This window comes from Ammospiza nelsoni, chromosome 3 (assembly GCF_027579445.1).
Source record: "Ammospiza nelsoni isolate bAmmNel1 chromosome 3, bAmmNel1.pri, whole genome shotgun sequence".
NCBI lineage: Eukaryota > Metazoa > Chordata > Aves > Passeriformes > Passerellidae > Ammospiza > Ammospiza nelsoni.
The window spans coordinates 69286968-69311260 of NC_080635.1; the positions used below are offsets into that span (position 1 = coordinate 69286968).

The window sequence follows — 24293 nt, forward strand, 5'->3', positions numbered from 1 at the left end:
CGAAAGTAACTGGAGTGAATGGTCCAAATAGTTGCTGCTAAAGCTGAGAATCAAGCCTGATAGACTGATTTCAAGAGCACTGAGTTCAATTAAGCTGAGAAAAATAAAGCCTAAGAAGTATATACTTCATATGGGGAAATATCCTTTTTAGTATGATTGGTATATAAACAGTGATTACAGATTCCAGTTTCTGGACAAAACAATTTCAAAAAATTACTAACCTAGATTTATGAATAATCAGAAGAAATGGGGAATATCTCATTTAGTGAAAAACCCACTCTTCTGTCTCTGCATTCCTGGCTATCATACAAGCCATGGATACTGCTTGGGTATTTGCTGCAGATAAGTAGGATCCAGCTATGGAATGCTCATAGGCATTCAGTTATTAACACTGCCATAGGAATAAGAACAAAACAGCATCAAGGGGTGATTCTTGTAAAGATTGTCTCCACAGCCTCACTGCCAGTGATGAGATTAAAAAGTGGTTTTGACTGAGGTAATCAGTCAAATGGCAAAACAAGCATCCTAAATGGTTGAGCTCTCTCGCAGTAAATATCTTCACAAAGCTTTTCAAAAGGAATGTCATCACTGCTGGGTTCTTCCTCATGGACAGAGAATTCCCCCAGAAATAAGAAAATAACATGGGACAACAGCAAAATGAGGCACAGCTGAAACTCCTTGCTGAAATAGTAACTTACCATGGACACTGATGCTTGACTTGAACTGGTTAAAGAAGTGGCGGATAAATGGTGCATGCCATTCACAAGATCTGAAATAGGTCAGCACTGCTGTGTTCAGAGAGGTCATTTCTGCCCATTGTTATGGCTCTGTTCAGGATAGCACACAAAGCAAAGGGAATGCTAAGGTAAAAGGAAACACTTCTTAAGCACTGCTCGAGCTGGGTAGGTGGTGTGCTGGGATGCCACTGCCAGTCATGGTTCAGGAAGAGCTCCAAGCACAATCAGGGCTGTGTTTGTTCTGGGCCAGAAAGCTGGCAGTCTCTCCCCAAACAGACAAATCATGACTTGCACTTTACCAAACACAATGTCTTTGTTCACCTTTGCAAAGTACTTTAGCCCATAGAAGATTCTTTTCAATAATATTATTATTAGATTAGGTATCCCAAACCAGCTTGAATTTCTTGCATCTTATTCTCAGGAAGAAACACACTGAGAATTCCCTGAAACATTCAGGTTTGCACAAACATCTGTCACAGAATGTTTTGATCCAAGTCATTCAAATTTGGCAACATTCTAAGCAATAAGCAGTGGAATCTCAGGAGAAGTAGCAGGCAGTTTTTATCTCAGCTGGAACAACAACCTCCGTTTATATTTGTAGATTTCCATATGTGAAAATCCTTTCCAAACCTATTGTAGATACCCTGCAATGACTTAGACCAGTGTTCATTTTACAATACAGCAGGCCCACCAAAAATTTAACTTTTAACCAAGCAAACCTCTGTTCCTCTGCTGCCTTCCCTTAGTCCCCTATTTTCAGAATCCTCAGAAAAATCAAGACATACTATAATTTGGGAGAATTGTGCCTAATTCCTGTCACTGTTGAAGGGAAAATCCTTTAAAAAATTATGTATCTCAGAGATCAGTGAAGTGTAGTGTATCATGGCTTTAGTTTTCAGAGCACAGCTAGACTGGGAGGCAAGAACAATCCACAATGTGTGGTGCACGCTGGTGCTGTTCGTACAGACACCCTTTGGATGGCTGCTGGTCTGAATTCAAATGGCTACAGAGAAAAGGCACCTGCTTGGAAGATTCTTTGCAAATGCTGCTCGACAGGGCTGGAGGGGAGTGGTTGGCAAACATCGTCCTGCTGAGAGTGTTCAGGGACGAATGCTCAGGCTGTCAAATATTAGCCAAAATATCCTGCCAACAGCTAGTACCCCGGAGGTAATAAACCGGGGTGTACGGCATGCAATTTCATCCCAGAGCTCCTGCAGAGAGGTTTGTTTTTGACAAACTCGTGTTTTTGTGCTGAAAACAGCCCTGCCTGGCTGCGCTCATTGGGGATTTGCGGTCTGGCAGGAGCCCGCTCGTTCCGCACCGACTTGTGGTGGCTGGAGTTCCCCTCCTGGCCGCTCAGCGCCGTGGCAATCCTCAGGCAGCTCCAAAGCACTTGGGACATGACTGCCTGTGAGGGACGGCAAAGGACAATGTACCCCGGGCAGCACAGCGGGTCCCGTTGGGCCTCCCCCAGACGGAATATCAGGGGGGAAAGTCCTGGCAGGCGGCAGAGAGCCCGGCCCTGGCAGAGGCCGCCGGGCGCTCCGGGAGCGCTGCCAGCGCCGGAGGCGGCCCGAGCCTGGGCCTGGGCACAAACAGCTCCTTCATCCAGCGGGGCGGGAGCCGGGCCCCGGAGCGCCCCGGGACAGGGTGCGGCGGCCCCCGCGCTGCCCGGGACGCCGGCTCTTCCAGGCGGGACCGGGGGCCTCCTCCTCACCAGGTATCGCCTGCTCTCCCCGCTTGGGTTGTTTCCAGACCGTACTTCTAAGTGAAGAAGTAGATGTTGGATGCCGGAGCCCTTCTGCTGCCGAGGGCCGGGAAGCGCCCACAGTGGCTGCGTGGGGAATTCCCGCGGGCAGATCCCATCTCCCGGAGCCGGGCAGGGAGGGCTCGGCCCACACACCGCGGCGGGAGGGGTGAACCGCAGGGCTTAGCTGGGGGGGAAGGCCCGGGATCGCAGCTGCTCCCTGTGCCCTTCTTCCCCGGCCTGAGCGCCGACATGTCAGCCCTGGGGAGCGAGGATCGCAGAGAGGATTGATTTCCTCTCCCGTTTGGGAGGAAAGCGTGTGTAGGTGCTCTTGGTGTAGGCAGCTCTTGCAAGTGGCTGATGGAGGGGTATCCCTACCATCCCTTCGGAGGTGTGTCCCATGCTTGCGAACAATCCGCCTGAAGGAGCAGCTGAGGCCTCCGGGATCCCCTGTGACAGTGGCTCTCTGTGATCACCTGTGAGTCCTGCTTTCTGGCAGCACTACAGTGTGAGCCAAAAGGCTGAGGGGATCCCGAGGAGCCTCTAGAGTCCTTTGTTCGGTGAGGAAAGAACATCCTCGCCTTTCTCCTGCAGCACTTCCTAAATGCACATCTCACAGGGCAGCCCAAAGAGCAGAAAGGGGACCTGGCCAGAGTCAAAAGGCCAAAATCAGGAGCTCCTCCACAGCAAACACCCAAGAATAAATCAGTCTTTGCCCAGAAAAACCCCTCTCTGGGGTCATGTGAAGGGAAGTAACACCAAGGGTGCTTGTAAACTGGGGAAGTGATAAAACAAAAGTGATCAACAAAAAAAAAAAGAAGGGAAAAATTATTCCATGGCCTGCACTGACAGGGACAGTGGGTACAGCTGCCCTGGTGGATGAGGAGCCTCTCCAGAAGCTCAGAAAAGCTTTAGCCTTTGCTCCCCAGTACCAGAGGCTTCACACTATTCAAAACAGTGTTTCAGCACTTATGATGAGAGTCAGTTAAAAAAAAAAAAAAACACACAAACTAAGCCCTTCAAATATAACAGGTTTTGGTTTTCTTTAGTTACTTCCTGTTCTAACTTTTCTGGTCAACAGTTCAGCTGGGCTTTTTCCACTGTTTATTTGGGTGTGTAAATATGCTTATTTTGGTAGGCCAGCCAGATTGCGACACAAGCTAAGGGCATCCAGCCTGCCGTGGCCGTGGGCTGCAGCTGCAGCTGGCAGTGGATGTGCACATTCATGTGTGTGTGTGTGTGTGTGTGTGTGTGTGTGCTAGGGAACAGTGTGTTTATCCATACTGGCCATGTTACCCACTGCCAGAGTGATGTTAGAGCTGAAAGTTAGTGGCACTTAGTGGTGACATACAGCTATTTGAAGCAAGAAAGAATAAAGACCCCCTTGTGTCACATGCGGCTGACATTGTCTCTTCAGATTTGGGAGTTGAGAGGTGAAGTCACATCACAAAGTATCTCAGTATTTTTAAAACTAATTCGTTCTGGCTGGGAGAAGCAGGAGGGTCACAGGGACATGAAACCCACATCAGGCAACTGGTGTCCTCCTTGCTGGGGAGTACAGCTCCAGGTAGCTCTGGCTTCTATCCTGTTCTTTGTACACTGTGAAGGGACAGAGAGCTAAACAATACCTGTCACCATTCACGTCCCTCCCCAAGAGCTACTGCATCTGATCTGCTTTTTTAAATGCTGATTTTTGCAAAACACTCAGGCCTGTCTGAGGGGATGAGAAGTGTCAACCCTGCTGGGACTAAGCTGGGCTGCCACATCAGCTAAAAATAGTTTCTCCTTCTCTGCCCTCCACCCAGCAAACTGCAGGCCATGCTGCCAGGGCAGAGCCATAGGTGGGCCTTGCACTCAAAGCAGGATCAGTAGCTCTGCAAAGCCCGAGCTGTGCTTGCTCATACAAGCTGTGTGTAGCCTCTGCTTTGCACCCAGTTAGTTTTTCGCATGAAGGCTTGTTGTGTTCCTGGACTGCAGCAGTAGGTGCAGGAAAAGTGGTGCATTGAACAGGTGCTTGTCATGGTCTTCTGAGCTGTTCTCACTGGCTCCAGCACTGTCAGCAGCCCCTTCCTGCCCTCGCTGGATTTTGCAGCACAGGGATCAGTTGATATCAAACTGGCTCATCTGCAAAAATCCCATCTGAAACTGGGTAGACTTGTGAAACCTAAATCTCCACTAAGCCACAGCTCCCCTTTCTTCCCTAGGGACAGGGAGGTCAGTCAGGAAATTCAATCTCCACCATGGTCCAAGGGCTTCAGCAAAGGAGAGTTGTGAGGGACAACTGAAAGCACATCTCTGGCAGGTGGATAATGTACCCGTTGCATATGTTCCAGGGCAGCTGAAAAAGCAGGGCTGTGCTTGTCCATGGACTGCTGGGAGGCTCACTGGGCACTCTGAGAGCCACACGCCATTTCCACAGCTGCCAGTTCTGAGTGAGAAGGTTTGTTTACAAAGATGTATTTAGATACCTTTCTCAGAACCGGTTTTCCTCAGTAATTACAGAATTATTACCCAGCCCCCCAATTTCTCGTTGCTTACATTCTTCCTTACTTTCCCTTTTCCCTTCCCACAGCATTTTTCCAAACTGGGTTTCTGGGTGTCAGCCATGCAGGCCAGCAGTTCTGCTCCAGGGTCCATTTTCCCCCCTGTACTGTGTCCTCTTCCTTGCTGTGCAGGCACTTCTGTAGTCAGCTTGTAAAAGAAGATGTGATAATTAACAGAAAGAAACTTAAGCATTGCCCAGAGAGGAAGGAGATGGGTTATAACAACCCTTGGCTGTGATACAGAAGGAATGCAGTGACAGGCAACAATTCCTGCTGCTCTTTCCCTTCTTACATAGCAGAGACATCAAATTTTAAGTAGTAAAACCTCAGGGGTAAGTGAGAAGCTGTGTGAACAGTTATGAACAAGGATCTCATAAATAAACCTGACCTATCATAATTCCAGGTTGTCAGTCTTGCCTAAATTTACATCAAAGATGCCAAAAGCCACCGGAAGATGGTAAATCAGCCTGTCATTGTAAAGTGCAGGCACTGGTTTCCAGTAAAAGTTCTCAGAGAGCAATTAGTGAGGCTGGATTTCTAGTCACTGGTAAGCAAGCCCCATAGGAGAAACCAGAACCATCAGGGCACACAACTGAAGGTCTGTCTCGCTCAGCCTTCTCTCCAAGAGTGAATATTGTAGCTATTCCAGGAAAAAAATTAGTCATAGGCAGAAGGGATCCTCCCCCTACATCCTTGGTCAGATTTGGGCAGCAACCTATTGAAGGGGTGCCTGACCCAGCAGGAGCACCCCTACTCACCTGTTCAAAGCTGCTAAAGGATTTATCACCTCTGAGGTTGCCCAGTCTCTCTCTCTCCTGGGCCCATTTAGTCCTGGCTTTGGGGAGTTTGCAGGGTGCATGGAGCTGCATGGTTCTGTTCTGCTTGGTGCCTTCACCAGTGTGAGACCTGAGCTGGCCATGGCCAGGAACACAGGCTGGCACTTCACTGGGATGGGCAACCAGGTGACTGTCTACCAAGAGCTGTGTGCCACTCCTCAGGACAGGTGCCAGCTCCAAAACTTGCCCAGGACAGGGGAAATAGAGACACTGCGCTTCCTGGAGAAGCAGTCAGCAGGTGAGGAGTGGAGTGGAGCCCAGGACATAAAGCAAGTTATAAAGTAATGCAGAGAGAGGCAGAAATACAGGCCCTTGGAGCAGCAGGACTGGCTGGCACCTGGGGGCTGCCATGTGCTGCTGAGAGAGCATGGCAGCCTTGAATGCCCACAAATCTGTCCAAGGTGGTGAGTCACGCTGGCAGTACAAGGACCAAGAATGGATTGGAGACCTCCAGTGAGATTTGCTTCCACTGCCCAGGCAGTGATAACCCTCACTGCTGGAGATCCCAATGTTCAAGTAACCTTTTGGCCTAACAAGCTTAAAAAAAGTCAATTTCTCCAGAGGTCTGTGCCTTTTGCACCTGACACAATAGAAAACTTGATGAGTGCCTTACTCCCTCAGATTTTATTGAGGAAACCTTCTCCAAACCAGCCCAAGCCCTAGTGGTGCACGTGCAGATCTGCTGAGGATGAGGTAGTGGCTGCTGCTTAAAGACTTTTCAAAACTTTTTTGTCATATCAAAAGCTGATTTTTTAAACCTAGCCACAGTCCTGGTTGTGTGCAGCAGTTAATTAGTTGTTAGGGAGAGATTATGTTACATCTCATGTGGGTATTTCATAGCCTGATACTCGCCCTGGATGATAGTGATGTGTGATATGTTGTTTCCAAATGCAGGTAGGAACCTCTCTCCTCTCTCTGCATCCTGGAGATGGCCTCACCCAAGGTTGCAGTGGTGGGTGCAGGAGTCATCGGCCTGTCCACAGCACTGTGCATCACAGAGACTTGTCCCAGCTGCTCTGTGACAGTCCTTTCAGACCAGTTCAGCCCCAACACAACGAGTGATGTGGCAGCTGGGATGCTCATCCCTCATATCTACCCAGGTTCGTTCAATTCAGGGCAGCACTGCCCATGGCACCTCATGCAGCTCTGTGCAGCAGTGCATAGAGGCTCAGGAAAAAAAGATGCCTTCACCTGTGTTCCCTGTCTGTCCCATATCCTTGACGCTCATTTGAATGCTTCTCCTCTTTGCATTATTCCTCTCTGCACATTTGGTTTTGTTCACATGCAGACACACCAATCCACAGGCAGAAGCAGTGGTTCCAAGAGACCTTCACTTACCTTTTTGCCATCAGCAACTCAGCCGAGGCATCAGAGGCTGGCATTCACCTGGTCTCTGGGTAAGAACAGCCCCTGGGGCAGCCTTTGGTGCATTTGTGCTGTGTTCTGGAGCAGGTTTTCTTTGCTGGATTCAGGGGTATTCCCTTCAAGGAATAGCTTTTATGTCTATATTCCCAAGAAACTGCATTGTAGCTGCTCACATATGATGTATTTTTAGGCAAAATTCAGGAACAGGTGTGCAAAGAAAACCCACTCAAGTGTGACCAGCACCAAATCTCTTTTAATAACCATTGTTTTCCGTACTGTCACCAACTAGTTGTTTGCAGCAGGGATCATCTCCAGAGGGATGGGACTGCAGGATCCTCCAGCTTCAGCAACTGGGTACAGGGATTCTACTGGGGGATGTGTGAGTTGGGAGTGTTTTATGCTGCCTATTATGTACTGAGAAATTTGCCTCAGAGTATTGAGACTGAGCGCTCTGTAGCTTTGTGGATACCCAAGGAATGGTGAACAGGTGTGCAAGTGGCCCCACCAGGTCCTGCCAGGTGTCTGCAGTTGTGGTGGGGACACTGTATGAGGGCACTCTGTACGTACACCATCACTGGAAGGGCTCTCTGCAGTTTATTTACCCTGGTGTTGCATCCTCACACTCAGCTGTGCTGACCTTCTGCCTCTTTGCCCAGACAGAAGGTATTGCAGGAGCAAGCAGCATTTTTTCCCCATTTCTGTTAGCCTTGCAGAGCTGCTCTGATAGGGGGAAAGAGGTTCTGAGCTCCTGGGCTTGTTCTAAGATTGCCATGACACATAACATGGCAGAGTAATAACAGTGAAGTTTTCCAGATTTTTCTCTGTCTTTTTAGTTGGCAGATCTTTAAAAGCCCTCCTAAGGAGGAGTTACCTTTCTGGTCAGATATTGTGCTGGGATTTCGACCAATGTCCGAAGCAGAACTCCAGAAGTTCCCGCAGCACCGATTTGGTCAGGCCTTTACAACCCTGAAATGTGACTGCCCACCCTACCTGCTGTGGCTGGAGAAAAGGTAGGGTTTGCTGCAGGCTGGGCATACAGGGGGAAACCCTGGCAGAGGCACTGGTGACAAGACAGGGTTTCCTTGAGAGCCTTAGATTTGAACAAAACTGGGAAAAGGCTGTTTCTCATTGCAGAAAATGCAAGAAGCTCTTGCTTGGGGAGAAGCACGGGAAATAAATACAGAACTTTTCTTAAATGTGGAAGGCCCTATTTGTGCAATGTCCACTTTCTCCCAGTGTCTCTGTACAGTGGGGCTTGCAGTGTGAGCAACCCTAGGCATAGGGCCAATGTAGCCACCGGGGCCATGCTTTGCCAGCCAGACCTTGAAGGTACATCAGGAGCCTGCCACGTCCTGAGAAAACATTTGGCTGCTCCATATTTGCCAAACTTCCCAAATAGTAACCCTCTATTTTTGAAGATGCATCCAGTGCCTGTGAAAATAAGCACATCTAGGAAGGTGTCTTATTGTGAAGACTTTGCTCTTATGAAGTAGCTGGACCAATTAATCTCAAATTTGTTCAACAATTGGAGTAATTTCTTAATCCATTTAGACGAAAAAACCTCCAAAGTGTTAATTACCATCATCTTGTAACATATTTCTTGAAAAAGTTTGCCAGCATAAGATGGGTGATGGCTTCAGAGTTCATGCCTGGATTGACATCAAAGTTAGAAAATCTGCCGATTTCCAAATTTTTAAGTTTCCCCCCAATACCTCAATTTTGGAGAACCATATGAGAGACAGGATGCAGATCTAAAAGGGCTTTGACACCCTGGGACATACTGGGGTAAGTATTTAATCCAAATAAGTACCTCCAAAGTGAGCAAATGGCTGTATCCTCTTGAGAGAAAGAGACTGGCTGCAAGCTGATTTGGGGTTAAGTAAAGAGATGTGTACTGACACCAAGGTACAAATTGCCAGCTCAGCTGGTTACTTGGATGCCTTTCATCACACTGCAAAATGTGAAAAAGCATTTCTTCTTGTAGCAGCCAAGCGGGCTGGGAGTTCTCCTGTGGCACCAGTGCCATGTGAGGTCTGTGCCATCTACTTGGTACACATGATCTGTCATGTTTCATTGCCTAACTGAAGCAAATTTCTGCTGCAGGACCGCTAAGTTGTACAACCCATTTAGTATCTGCCATGTGATTTCTGCTCCCTCCTTATTCCTGCTGTAGTCTTATTTCTCAAAGGATGTAGTCTAATGAGATGATCAAGCTCCTTTTTTTCTCTTCTCCCTGGTGATGAGAAGTGAGAGAATATTAAACATGTAACTAATTCTCAAACCCCTAGTGACCTGAACAGTATTTATAGACCATTCTCCTGGCAATCCACAAGGAAAATTTTTGTTGTGCCCACCTTGCTTGGCCAAAAATAGACTTCAGGAATTTTTTCCTGCTTACTTGCCCGAATTCAGGAGTTTTCAGGAGGTTTTTTCATTGGTGTATTTTTTTATGGCGTGGTGACAGAGTCCCAGTTACAACTCTTAGGAACTCTTCCTGCAAGTTGCCCAGTCACAGCTGCTGCGTGAGAGCTCCCCTGTTCTTCATAGACAGCTTCAGTGTCCTGCTCCATCAGGCCCCAGAGCATCAACTATGCCCTGGATTCTTGGCTCACTCACTGCTTTGTGGGAAACCACTGCCTTCACAGTAGAGTTGATGACTTTGCCACCTTCTAGAATATTGCAGAGGATGGGATTTTCCACTTAGTGCATCACAGACCTGTCTCCTGACTTGCTTATACTAAAATCTCCAGCAAAAACCCCCTGCAATGGGATCCAGCTGACAGCATGCAGGGACTCCAATTCATACCAGTGATTTTCCACAGGGAAGGGCTTCAAAATTCAGGCAAGTTCAGGGGAGGATTTGGCATGAAATTGAGCTCAAAAATGAATTTCAAGAAGAGGTGACTTTCACTGAAGAGCAGACATGTATGTATAGTGCTCTGAGCTGTCCTGGGTGACTGCTGGCGGCTGCTCCAGAAGGTTCTGGGCACCCTGGGGGTCCTGTGCCACATCTGCCCAGCCTTAGTGTGGATATTAGGGCTTGGCGCATGGCATTAGATGGCTATGTAGCTCAGGAGGTGAGTTGGGAATGAGTGTGGCAGCGTATAACAGGCACATTGAAAGGAGTGTAGGACAATAGCTCTGCCACTAGCATGAGCAAGTTGGTAAATAAATCTGTTGTTTCCCAGCTTGCTTGGGCTGTTAAATCTTGATACTGCTACAGAAATGAATCAGACCATGAAGACCTGACTGTTTGCCTAGGGTCTGATGCCAGACCCTTCTCTAAAACTGCTCGACTTGCTTTACTTTTTCCAGCCCCACCAGGCTAGATACTTCTGATCAAAGCAGATAAATCACAAACAGAACCCCCATGGCATTTTCTTTGCTTTTTGTCCTATCTATTGTTTCGTTTTGATCAGTATGTAAAGGCAAAGGCAATCTATCTCATTTGCTTAATGTTCATCATAATTACATATGGGTTTCTTTTCTGCCTCACTTCTGGAGTCTTTTTGCAGGTTGAAAGCAACTGGCACCCAGATGTACACCAGGAAAGTGGCAGACTTGTGGGAGCTGCACAGAGAATATGACATCGTTGTCAACTGCACAGGCATGGGAGCCCACCAGCTGGTGGGGGACGAGCAGCTCTTCCCTGTCAGGGGACAAGTACTCAAGGTTCACGCTCCTTGGGTGACACAGTTCATCCGGGATGGAGATGGCTTAACTTACATCTACCCAGGGATACACAGAGTGACCCTGGGGGGAACCAGGGAAAAGGGGAGCTGGAGTCTCTCCCCTGATGCTGGCACTACTAGAGACATCTTTGACAGATGCTGCTCCCTTGAGCCCTCACTGCAGGGAGCTCAGGATATGGAGGTGAAGGTGGGCCTGAGGCCATCCAGGCAGTCTGTGAGAGTGCAGAGAGAGGTTTTGAGCCAAGGAGGAATTAAGCTCCCAGTGGTCCACAACTATGGGCATGGGGCAGGTGGCTTTTCAGTGCACAGGGGCACAGCCAAAGAGGCTGCTCTCCTGGTGGAAGAGTGCATTTCTGCTCTGCAAGCCTCCTCATCAAGGGCTAAGCTTTGAATCCCAGAGGCTCCTTTTCCATTTACAGCTAATGATGAATCTCCTAGCAGCAGCTTGGACTTTAGGTCCATTACTGTATAGAAGGGAGCTAAGTCAACATCTTGTTCCAGTGCAGATACTCAGTGGTATCTGTAACCACCTTGGAAAGGCATGATGTGTTGATCCATGTATTAGCCCAGCTGATCATCTCCTCCATCTGCCCTGGGCATTTATCTTAGTCTCATGTGAAGAAGACAAGATACATAAATACTCTTCACATAACAGGGATCAGATTGCTGCAATATAATACAAATAACATCAATTTAGCATTTCTGCACCTGCATCTAAAGGGTGTCAGATGCAGTAGTCTCAGATTTAGTAAAAATAGTAAAAAAGGTCTCCTCTTGTACCAAATTTAATCTAGAGTTGCCCTTGCTTCTGCCGCCTTGCTGACAAATTTTATCATTGTCTATAGGATTTAAAAGGAAAAGAAAACCCCATGCAGTGCTGCACTGCAGTGCTGCATTACATGCTCCAGGTCAGCTCTTATAGAAAGCAGTGTTAGGTCACTGTCACACACAGTGACCAGGCAAGTGTGATTTTAAGAGCAGGTCTGTAATACCCATCGCTGTATTTGCTCATATTGCACCTCAGGGAACTTAAAGTTTCTGCTAATATTGGCCCACATGAGCTACAGTTTTGTGTGTCTTTTCTCATGCTAGTTTGCAAATCTGTTTTTTCCCTTCAAGGCCCTCAGATTTTGCTCTCAAACACCAGTGATTTCCCCCCCGGCCCCTCCCCTCCTCCCCCACACAACATTGATATGGCCTTTGTTCTATTGAAGAGGATTTTTCAGAGTGGGCTGGGGAATACAGCATCCCTTTTCTACTTCACAACAACACTGTCTGATTTCCTTGCAACAGCTGATAGGAATAAATTGGAGACAAACCAACAAGGATTCTAACACCATCATTGGTTTTGTAGAAGAGCCATTTAAGACTGGATAAACACTCTAAAGAAAAATGTGTCTGTAACTGGACAGGAGCGAGCTCCTCTGCTGTAAGAAAGCCGAGTCCTCTGCTCACTCCGTGGCAGAGGCTCTGCTGGGCTTTACACTCTCCTCAGCAATTCAAACCCTTTGATATGTCTGAAGATAATCACTCCCCAAAACTGGATCTTACCATCAAAGTACAAGTCTGACTCTTAGTGATTAAATGACTCATTAAATCTTTAATGGCTCACTTGAGAGTGTTATCATCCATTTTTGTCTAGCTTTTTTGTCCATAGAATTACAAAACCATTCAAAATCCTTCAATAATTCCTGTGATTAAAATTAACGGATAAATAAAGTTCTAATAATGGAGCAAAGGTCACTTCTGTAGTGTTTCCTTTCATAAGCAAGGGATTTTCTTTCATTTGGGATGGCCTGACAGCGCCAAGAAAGGCCACACTCAACTACCAACTCCTGCTGTTCTCAGGGGGATGAGAACAGTTATCATTTGCAAGGGACAGTGGTCAGAAGAAACATCACTAAATTAAATTATGGGTCAATAAGCACCTGGGACCAGCCTAAGCCAGCCCTGCCTTCAACAGGATGAAGAAGAATGAAAAAGAGAATCCTCATTTTCTCAGCTCTGAAAGCTAATTTTGCACTCCCCCCTTTGTCCCCCCCCCCATTTGTCCTTTCCAGTGGTATGAGAGGGCAGAGCTGCTGCTTTTGGCAGCAGTGTTGGCGTAGGGCTTGACAAACTGCAGCTTTGTCCTCAGCTAACACAGAACATAAAAATACATGGAAAAAGAATATAAGAATGGACTCTTTTTCTTAATCTTTATTTTAAGCTTTATAATAGCAAACAGTGTAGCTTATCCTGGAGCAAGAAATGCTACTAATGCTGATAGGGTGATTATAGTCCCATAAGAAATCAAAGCTGTGCTTGTGCACTTCTCTGCAGGGTGATGGGGTTTCTTCTAATCTACTTCTAAACACTGTTTGATACAGTGTCAAAAACAGATTTGGCTGCAAAGCTTATCCTCTGCTCATAGCCAGCAGGGAGGACAGCCACTTCTGGTCTAGGGTCTTCTTCATCTGAGGGGTAGCTCAGTGTTTCAGATGATTTATCTTCCACAAAGTTTTTGACTTGCTTCTAAAACCATTTATGGTGCTTCTATACTCCCCAACATCCTGTGGAAACAGGTTCTGTAAAGGGAGAAACTTCTTTGTCCAGGAGCAGAGCTTGTTGCCTTCATTTTTGTCTTGAACCTAAAAACATCATTTGATGCCTCTTTCTTGCATGTTATGAGAGGTAGTGACTCCATGTCCCATTTGAGTTTATAGAGCTCCACCATACACTCTCTCAGACTCTTTCCCACCTTGAAGAATCTTGGTTTACGTAGTACATAATTGCCTCACTTTCACAAGCCCTGATCCTCATGGGGTTATCTGTTGGAGAAGACAGCACAGTGAAGCATAAGCAATCCAGAAGGTTCCTCCTCCAAGTGATAGAGCAGCCAACAAGGCAAGGTCCTATGCTGGACCCTGTTCTTGTCAACAAGGAGGGGCTGGTGTCCCAAGTGAAGATATTTCTCAGGGGCCAGTACTGGGGCTGGTGCTGTTAAAAATCTTTGTCTGTAACGGACAGTGGGAGTGAGTGCACCCTCAGCAAGTTTGCCAATGACACCAGGCTGTGTGGTGCAGTGGACACACTGGAGGGAAGGGATGTCACCTAGAGGGACCTTGGCAGGCTCGAGAGGTGGGACTGTCTTTAACTTTCTTGCACTTGGCCTTGTTAAACCTTGTCATGTTCAACAAGGCCAAGTGCAAGAAAGTTAAAGGCAGGCTCGAGAGGTGGGACTGTCTTTAACTTTCTTGCACTTGGCCTTGTTAAACCTTGTCATGTTCAACAAGGCCAAGTGCAAGGTCCTGTGTCTGGACTGGGGCAATCCCAAACACAAATACAGGCTGTGTGGTGAATGGACTGAGAGCAGCCCTGAGGAAAAGGACCTGGGGGTGTTGGTTGAGGAGAAGCTCAACATGACCTGGCAATGTGTGCTCAAAGCCCAGGAAGCCAACTGTATCCTTGTCTACATGGAAGCAGAGTGACCAGCAGGTTGAGGAGGTTGATTCTGCCCCTCTGCTCTGCTCTTGTGAGACCCCACCTCAAGTGCTGCATCCAGCCCTGGAGACCCCAACATAAGAAGAATATGCACCTGCTGGAGGGAGTCCAGAGGAAATAATGAAGATGATCAGAGGGCTGGAGAACCTCTCCTATGTATATAGGCTGAGAGAGCTGGGGTTGTTCAGCCTGGAGAGGAAACAGCTCTGGAGAGCCCTTACAGCACCTCCCAGTACCTAAAGGGGGCTTACAAGAGAGTTGGAGAGAGACTTTTTGGAAGGAAATGCTTTAAAATGAAAGAGGTGTGTATGCCTTATACCTGGAAGCATCCGAGGCCAAATTAAATGGGGCTTTAAGCAACCTGGTCTAGTAGAAGGTGAACCTGCCCATGCCAAGGGATGGAACTAGATGATCTTTAATGTCCCTTCCAAACCAAACCATTCCATAACTCTATGACCCCTCTTCACTTCATAATATATTAAAATGCTTTCAAGTAATTAGTAAGCATTTAAGTGGCAACCAGATACCTGTCCTGAGTAGTACTAAGTGTTTCAGAGGCTGTGGCTGGGTAGTGAGGCAGTCTTCCTCCCAGATCAGCCAGTATTTTTCTCTGCTGTTGGCTATACTGATTTTCAACTGCTGTTACTTTGTGCAAACTCATGAGATGGCTTTTGCAACTCCTTTAGGCAGTTTGCATTTTACTGCCTTGAACAAACTGGTACCACCAGCAGATCAGTCATTTACCTGACCGATGGGTCTGTGGACGAACACTGGCCCTACATGATCCCTCTAGGATGCAATTGGCAGCTTCTCTCCGCTGTGAAGAATGGGTGATTTATCCTTACCTTGTCTCTCTGTCCTGTATGCAGTTGCTGACTCATGAGAGGATCTTCCCTTTTACCCTGTGCCAGATTAGCTTCTTAATGGGTCCTTGGTGACAGATGTTAAAGGCTTTCCAGCAGCTGAGCAGATCACAGCGAGCTGATTGCTCTCATCTGCAGCTTCACAGTTTCCTCTGAAGCTGTCAGAGGGTGGTGGAGCACAGCTTCATAGGCTCTCACTGCAAAGCTCTGCCAATTCTCCCCTCTTAGTCTGTCTTCTCCTTGCAACTATTCTGTTACTATGGCTTTTGCTGTTTGCCTGCCACAGGTGTCAGATTTAATGGCTTGCATTTCTCTAGATCCCTTTCAGCACTTAAAAGAAAAGAGCATCAATTGCCATCCTTTTTCTTTGGCTGTTTTAAGTAAAAGCTTATACACTGGCTCTTATAGTGCAATAATTTCCATTAGCATTCCTTAAAAACCCACAAGCAAGTAACATCTGCTTTTCATGAATTTGCTACTATCCGTTGCATTTGTTTGTTCCAAAGCCTCATCTAATGACCCTTCAATCTGAGGCAGCTTCCCTGCATTATCCCTTTAACAAATGGTTCTGCTATGGGAATTTCACTAATCTTCTCTGTGCTGAACACAGACACAAGTAATCTGTTTAGCTGTTGTGTTAGGATGTGTTTCCTCTCAAACTCCTTTGCCACCTTGATCATCTGCTGACTGCACACTCTGGTCACCTGCAGAACCCTCCAGCAGGCTCCCTGCTCCTGCTGGGATAGAGGAGGCTCCTGCTGGGATAGAGGAGGCTTTTTGTCTCAAAATAGTTTTTTAGTCTTCCTTTCTGTTTCTGCTTTTAATTTGACAGAGTTCATGTCCTTTTCCTAATTTGGAGGGGATCTATTTTGGTTCTTTCCCATGTAATTTTTATCATGCTATTACAAGACCCAGTAGTTATCTTCCTTCTGGAATATGTCTGATGTTTCTGACTTGTAATTATAATGAGGTCAAAATGGCACCTTTAAACAAATGTGGTCATGATTCTCTGCTCCTCTCTTCCTCTTCACTTCACCAGTTTCTAGCTTGAAATTCTTTTTAAAATCTTACTCATTCTCACAGAGGTTTTCTCCCTGGTTAAAGTCATACCACAAAAAGATTGGGCATTCTATTCAGAAACCTCATCTTTTTGTTCCAAAAGCTTTCAACTTGCCAAGAATATGCCCTAATATTTTGGGAATAACTGAACATCCTTCTGTTATGCTTCCCTGGGCATGGAAAATTTAAATAATCTAAAATATATCCTAGATCCATAGTGATGCTGCCCTGTGCCAGCTGTGCACCTGCCCACAAAGGGGAGTCACACTATTTCAGAGCCTTCAGGCCAGCTCACTGTCACTGACTGCTTTCAGGCAGTTGAAGTTTGTTGAGATGAGTCCTGGCTGGCTTCAGCTGCCCAGCCCCAGGTTTTGGTCTCCAGCAATATCTCATCAGCCATCCCTGAGTTTCTGCTCCTCACCCAAGACTCATGCCAGGAGCTGAAGCAAAGCTGCAGCCTCTGTTGCCTCTCCAGCTCCAGCTGAAGCTGAGCCAGCAGCTGAGGAATTTTCAAAACTCTGTTTTGACCCTAAATCTCTCTGTGCTGCCGCATCAGCTCTGTAGATTTCATCTGGAATCACAGAACAAGTGTCAGAGAAACACTCACACGTGGGAGAGGATTAAGAGTGGAAGGCTCATTAAACCTCCCTGACTTCCTCGTTCTGATGAAAGGTGTCCTGAAAGAAAGACTTTGCTGTCACCTGGGCAAAGCATTTTATCCCTCTGCTGTTCCTTAAGCCTATGCGTGTCTGGACATAAGTTATCCAAACTGTGCTTGAGTATTTCCTTCTTATCCACACTTTCTGATCTACACTGAAGAGGCACCCCTGGCAGATGGCAACCAATCTGGCACACTCACATGGAACTTCAAAGGTGTAATTGTGGTATAGAAAGAGAACGATTATATTTTGAGATATTTTTATCAATCCTTGCAATTCCAGAGAGCACATGGGATGTGTGATAGATTTTAGAGCTTGAGCACAAAATAATAGTTTTCTGCAACAGGAAATTTTGTTGATTTTCCTCACAGAAACAATGCCATAAAGTCATATTTCTTGATAGAGGCTTTTGCTTCTGTTTAAAACAAATGTCTGGAAAATACAGGAAAATTGGCATTCACCATTCATTACCATTCTCTTCCAGTCAAGGACTATTTGAGCTAAACTGCAAATTCTTTAGGAATAAATGTAGCAATTAGAGATAACATCATGGAGTGGACCGAGATTTTTGTTGTTTTCACAGCAATCAAGTGACTATTGTTACATTGTCCGCTGCTCTAATCTATGCTGCTATATTCCCTACTTTCCACCAGAGGGAGATATTGGATCAAGCAGTTGCTGAAAAAAAACCTCGCACCATTTCAGAGCAAATGCAGTGATGCTTAATTCAGTGGAAATCTGGGTGCCTGTCGGGCTCCTACATACCTACAGGGCTTGGGGAATTTGGGTGCTTCAGCAGAGCTTTGAAAAAGGATCGTAGATCCTTTATGGATTTATGGAGAACATTTAAAAGAAGTATAATAAATGTGAAGGTAGCAGCATACCAGAAGTGGTTGTTAATATAAAACACCAAGGAAAAAAAAAAAAAACCAACCAAATAATCATAATATTAATCCTAGGTAAAGCTGCTGCTATAGCAGCATGTCACAGAGTTTTTCCCCCACCAGAAGGCTGGAGAGGAAACCATTGTCTTGGATAGCCAAGTGTCCTCAGTTCCTCATTTTGTGGGTTCTTGGGGTCCCCCAGCCTCTCAAGTAATGCCCGGGTTGGACATCCTGTGGGGCAGTCCCTGTGGGGCTGCATCCTGGTCCATGTGTCCACTGGCTCCCAGCCAGGCTCCTGGTGAGCCCAGACACCATTCTGCGTGCTCAGGTTATTAGAAATTACTGCTGCTTCAAGATCTGAAATGGACTGGTTTGTTCCTGTGAATTTCCCCCTCATGTCTATTTTTCTCAATGAAGAAGTAAAAATTACATATTTTGGAGAAGGAGAAGCAGGCATGAGTCAAAAGCCAGGCTTACTAAGAAAGGGAGGTGCTGGTGAGAAAAGAAGGGGGGAAGAAATTTTCTGAAAGTGAGCAATTTCATACAAATGGTTTTGTATTTTTTGTATTCTTTTACATTTTCCAAAAGTAAAAGTAGTTTCAAGGGAATATTTTTCCTGTGTTTTGCTTTCATCCTTTGAGACTGTGTTACACCACTGTCAGCAGCCAGCACTAGGGGAGCACTGCCCCACATCACTTTGCTCCTGTTAATGTCCACTAACCACCATAAGGCCAATATATTTCTCACACAGTGAGAGACATGTACCATGTGCATCATGTGCTGTGCTCTCACCATTGTCGCATCTCCCACTTTTAGATTCAGCTTCTCCAAAGTCCCAGTCAACCAGTGGATATCTAAGCCTGACATTAGCCTTTCCTTCAATTTGCAAGCCAAACAGAGGAGGGGAGGTTTGTTTATTTTCTATGTCATCAGACAATTAAGCTACTGAGCCAGCTGTTGGTGTTTCAGAAGCACCTGTGTGTGAGCCCTCAGTCAGCATTTTGGCTAAAACAAACTTCTGAAAAACAACCCTTCCCTTAGGGAACACAATAGAGCCATGGAGGGAGCTTCTCTGTCACACAAATGAGTAGTTTAGATTGCTTAAAGGATCACCATCAAATATATTAGTGAAAACAAACTTTAATACAAATGTAAAAGTCAAGCAAAGCCCGATATATAATATATAATTTATATATATTATCCATGCAATATTAAAGGCTTATTCTAATACTGCATGGATAATACATATAAAGAATAACCAATTAGAATCAATTTAGAGTGATTTATATTGAGGCCAGGGATGTAAAAAGGGGTAAGGAAGGAAAGGTTAGGGAAGACTCTCTGGTGGGTCATGAGATTCAGAGTGAGCTCCCTTCTTGCTAGACTGCTTCTCAGAGAGGTGCCCACACATGGCTGGATCCTATCTCAGACTCATACAGGGTCAATTGTTTATGTCTAAAGGATCTAGAAGCACTTAAATGTTAGATTAGCCAAGGATCAACTACAAACAGTAATAACTGTTAAGGATTCAAGATAGTAACATGCATACTATATTTGCTAGAGGATGCCCAGGTGAATACACACCCCCAGATATGTGTGTGCAAACATACAAAGGTAATACACACACAGGCACAGATATGTAATGTATAAGTGCAAAGGTATATGTACTAAAACATTTCCCTTGAGAATCAGTGAAACACTCATATCTAATATCTTTTTGGCATTTCTTAACGGGGTGAGGTGGGGTGTTGAGCCTCAAGTATTGGGAAATCATTCCAGGTTCTGTTGCCAGGTGACACTTCTTTGAATTTCACAAACTTGAGAGTTCGGGCACTCTGCGAGGCATCCCACACAGAGAGAAATACTGATACAGCCCACTGCTGTCCAGAAGAGCTCAGAGTCTGTCTTAGGACCACTGGCTTTAGGGCCATGAGATGGTTGGCTTAAGCCATTGATCTATTTTCATCCTGGCTGCAATCTGGGTATTACTGGAATTTATGAAATTCCAGTGAGGATGGTACTGTTCCACTTGAGCTACTTTTCAGATAAGGAACATTCCAGGGCTGTCAGGGGTGACTGATTATTCCTGCTGTCATCTTCCACCTTGATAAGGCAGCAGGAGTTCCTGGTACGGTCAGTACCGCCCCCCACCTTCGCTTTCCAAGAGTTCCCAGTATGCTTCACCACCAATCTCTTGTGGAAAGGCCTGAGCAGGCCAGAGGAGAGGGGGGGAGGAATGAACCACTCACACTTGCTTCCCTCCTTGCCAAACAAGAACATGGTTGGGCTTCAAGGAGATGAAGCCTCTCCTCTGCACAGACCTTGCAGCCTGGTGAGTCAATTGATTTCTTGGTCAATGGGACAGCTGGTCTCCTGTGAGCATATGAAGAAATGGATTTGGGCTTCTCACATCCCATGTTGCTGTGACTACAAGAAGAGCAATCCCACTTTAATGTGTGCTTCCAATAAAAAAGCTCAAAGGGTATTTTTGAAATAAAGAAGAAGAGGCAGCTGAACTCCAGGGAAAGACTTCAAGAAACAACCCACTTCTCTACCTTCTCTACAGAGGTAAAGCCCCTGAGAAGCACTGGCTACCCTGCTTCTGAAAATCCCTCTATAATCCTGGGTGGGCACCTTTTTTTCTGTGTGGTGAGTGTATCTGCACAGTGTCAGCACTCCAGGAATAATCACAGGACGAATTGACACAGAGATTTGCAGCAGGATAATTGCCTCAAACAGAAGGATAAATAGCTTTTTCTGGCATTTAATGGGCCTCTTAAGTGAATGGCAATAAACTCTGTGCGAACAGCTGTTTTCCCTCTTTTTCGTCCTTTTGCATCTCATCCATAATTATGCACTAAAATGTTCTTGTCTGGGTTGCTGAGAGCAATCTTGTTGCTGTTTGTCTTTGCAGTGTAAGGCTGAGCACTTCAGCGCAAAGATTGAGTAAAAAACCCTGGATTCCTAAAGGCTCCTGCCACTATATATCAGTGATCATCTTTGCTTTGTGTTAAGCCTGAGGGAGAAGTGAGAAGTTAAGGGGAAAATTTGTCTCTTCTAGTTGCTGCTCTGCATGTCCCAGTGTTGGGGTGTCCCCCTGCAGGTCTTGGTGTCCTGGGCTCCAGCTAGGAGGTTCCTTTGCTTGCCTGGCTTCTGGCACTGACCCAGCTACAGTTCAGGGGAAGCTACGGCTTCAATTTGCCTTGCAGGGGAGGTAAGTGTCCTGTGAGACACTCCTCCCCACTCTGTGCTGGCTGGACCATGGGGAGATAGCAGAGCAGGCTTTCCTCTGTAGCTGGTGGCTCTGCCTCCAGCCTTGCCGACAGGAGAGTAGGAGGCACAAAGCAAGCCCTGCAAAAAAGCCTTTATGCTTTCAGAAACATGTACTTTATCTGCTGATAGAGTACAGAGAAACGACCTTGTTCCTGAGGAAATTCAATACATTCTGGCAAAGGGATCTCCTCCTAACAAGGGGCCCGGGAGCAAGCCAGGAGCTAGGGCACAGCCACAAGCATTATCCTTGCTGAGAGTTCCTCACTGGAAGCAATGCCAGTAGAGGCGCCTGTATTGTCACAAACCCACTCTGTCCTTCCCAGTGCATCTTTGAAACCTCAGACTGGCCTTTGCTTCCCACATCCAGAGCTGAGGAAGGAGGCAGACACGCTGCAAGGAGGCACATGCTGGAAGGATGAGCCCTGTGGTAGCACCTAACCTACATACAAACTCTTGGCTGAGGAGGTTATTCCACTTGGATCAATAGCAGTGTCTCTGCATCATTGATGCTGCTCCACATGACATTGAGGGCAAACTGCTTGGAAAAGAGCCTGCGGGAAGAACACTGAGTTTTATCCTCACCGTCTGCTCCCACACAGGCTGCTCAGCTGCAGGGGAGCTGTGGGATCTTTTCTGCTGAGGGCAGACCATTTCTCTCCTCCTTGTTAGGACTGTATCTAAGACTTTGAAATGCAACCAGATGGAGGAGAGGACTGGCTGACCACATGGTAATAGCTCAGAAAAACAACCTTTTTGTTACAGATAAAAACTGAATTTTAAAATGTCCTGAAAAATGAGATGCTTTCCAGACATGTGGATGAGACCTTTATTATAGGTGGATGCATATTATTAAACTGGCCTGCATACTGGTCCTGAACATTTTGGAAAGTCTCCTATCCTAGGAAATCTTCTTTTCATCCATCAGGTCTCAAGGATGTTGCCAACCACTCCCAGCTTTTATTGTTTCCTATCGCCTTTAATGATGCATAAATTGTATGGACACATGCCAGTGTATCAAACAACATTAAAAGACAGACCATGGAAAAAGTGAATAGTTCATTAATTATGGGTCTTAATTTGTTTGTGAATCTTCTACCTGAAATATTTTGCTACTGCTCTTCTCCCTGTCAGCTCCAGTGCTTTGGCTTGTACCTCATCCCCTCTTGGAGACCCCTTTTCCCTGAGTGCTTGCAGATGAAGGAAGGTTTCTCTCAGTGACATCTGCTCCATTGTTCCAGTTCTGTTGCCATCCCCTATATAAATACTTTGGCATTTGTACTGTTCTATATAAACCCATTAAAAACATCTAATAAAAAGGATTATGTAATTTCTTAGAGCCATCATTACTACTCCAGCTGTGGTGTTTTGTCAAACTCTGACAATTATAGATTAATCCCTATGCCAAATTACACTTTTTAATGAAAGATATTAATCCTTAAGCTTAGAAGTGTAAAAATATAAGTCAAATTTATTGCATTCAAAAAAAAAGCAGAGAGCTGAAGCCAGAATAACACTAAGATAATCTTTAAAACATACAGAAAATAGGATTTTTAATAGAAACACAGGGTAATTTCTAAGCAAAGCTGGATATCTGCCTAGGATTACAATATAGATACAGGGGAAATACAGATGATGAACTGATATCAAAAAAATCTTTGTGCAACAGTATATGAACTGCATGTGAGTTATCACTTAATTCCTGTAAACTGGAGTGTCTTTATTTTATAATGGCAATACATTTTCGATTTTTATACTAATATCTCTTCAATAAAATTTCCAGCCCTTATTTTAAAAAGCAGGCAGAATTTTGCTTGTTCAGAATAATTGAACAATTTAATAAAAGGCAGGCTGTACAAGCACTGTTATTCCTACCCAGGACTGAAACACAGCTTCTGGAGGCAACAGTTGTATTTTGTAGATACCCCAAGGATTAGGGTTAAATAAATAAAGCTGAGGCCCGGGAGTAGCAGAGAGCTGCAGAGCATCTCCTCCCAAAGGGCCGTCTCATTCTTATTCTTCTTCTCTTTCCTGCAGCGAATGTGTGTGCACAGGTACAGGTGTGGATGAGTGCAACCACACAAGGGTGTGACTCACAGGTAAACCTTGAGCTATAATCCCCTCTCCAGGCCAATAATTATCAACCATCTCTTCCATTTGGAGCACACGGCAAGGCTGTGCTGTTCGATTCCCTCTGTAGCTGGAGGGAAAGACAGCTTCTGCCTGTGCCTCGTGCTGTGCTGCTGAACAGCAAGATCAATCTTGTGTTAAGCTGCCTAAACGGCCCACGAGCTTGATGAGAGCTAATGGGAGACTGCATGAATATATATTTTTTAGGTGTTATCTTCAAACTTACCAGTGGCGAGCTGAGAAGGCGTTTTAATGATTCACACAGCTTTGCCTTGACAGCTGTTCAGACACGTATTTCTCAGCAGCGGTAAGTGGGTAATAGACCAATACAGCCAATTTACTTCGCTGTTGCTAGCATTTAAAAGATAAGACAAAGAGATTATTTCATAGTTTTCAATGGGATTTAAGGCATGGGAAGAAGTAAGGGCTGTACCTACCTGGCAGAGTTGTGTGCAGGCTCCACAGAGGTCTGTCACTTGGTGCATAAAGAAATTCTTCCAGGATTTTTAGCTGCAATTTCAAGGAACGGAACTGAAACCAGGCTTGCACAAAAGCCATCACTGAGAAGCCACCCAGGGAACTACAGACTTTTAATTCCATGTTCCTCAGGGCTATGGCAGAGCTTTCGCACATAAATGCACAAGGCAATAAACTGGGCCAGGATCAAAGCTCTGAGTGCTACAGACTCAGGACCTGTGGCACACACATCTTCTGTGGGAAGGACACACGGTCCTTGTGGAAGTTCCTACACAGAACATCTCTGTTTTCAAGTGCACGGAACAACGTCACTGATTTTTGAAGCATTAGTCAGGAGTGTAGGAGGAAGGAGAGGGAAAAACCCTTCCTTTGCTCTGTCCTGTAGATTTTGGCAAGTGGCTCATATCAAGTCCAGAGCCCAGAGTCAAAAAGAGTGTTTTTATTCATTTACTCATTTTATAGGAGGAAGGTTTGACTTGTATTAACAGCCCTTGGAGAATCCTAGGGGCTCCTAGTGGCATTTTTCCTGCCTGGGGTTTAATTTTGCA

General features: G+C 45.8%; 1 protein-coding gene and 1 long non-coding RNA gene across 4 annotated transcripts; one reads left to right on the plus strand and one right to left on the minus strand.

Moving 5' to 3' along the window:
- Positions 1-2254: 2254 nt before the first annotated feature.
- On the plus strand, positions 2255-12658 carry DDO (D-aspartate oxidase). 3 transcript variants are annotated; one of them, XM_059469377.1, is made up of 6 exons: positions 2255-2457; positions 4818-4924; positions 6758-6963; positions 7152-7260; positions 8062-8238; positions 10744-12658. In XM_059469377.1, exons 3-6 carry the CDS (start codon positions 6792-6794, stop codon positions 11309-11311), a joined length of 1026 nt encoding a protein of 341 aa, XP_059325360.1. In that variant the 5' UTR covers positions 2255-2457; positions 4818-4924; positions 6758-6791; the 3' UTR covers positions 11312-12658. The 3 variants fall into 3 exon arrangements, with proteins under 3 accessions (XP_059325360.1, XP_059325361.1, XP_059325362.1); XM_059469379.1 differs by lacking the exons at positions 4818-4924; positions 6758-6963 and having other exon boundaries at positions 2382-2457; positions 7168-7260; XM_059469378.1 differs by lacking the exons at positions 4818-4924; positions 6758-6963; positions 7152-7260 and having other exon boundaries at positions 2368-2457.
- Positions 12659-13157: 499 nt separating this feature from the next.
- Positions 13158-23915, minus strand: LOC132071690 (uncharacterized). The gene is made up of 4 exons (XR_009418176.1): positions 23706-23915; positions 23495-23619; positions 20118-20295; positions 13158-13730 (listed from the first exon to the last, which is right to left on the minus strand). It is a non-coding gene; the product is annotated as an uncharacterized LOC132071690 (long non-coding RNA).
- Between the last annotated feature and the right edge of the window lie 378 nt (positions 23916-24293).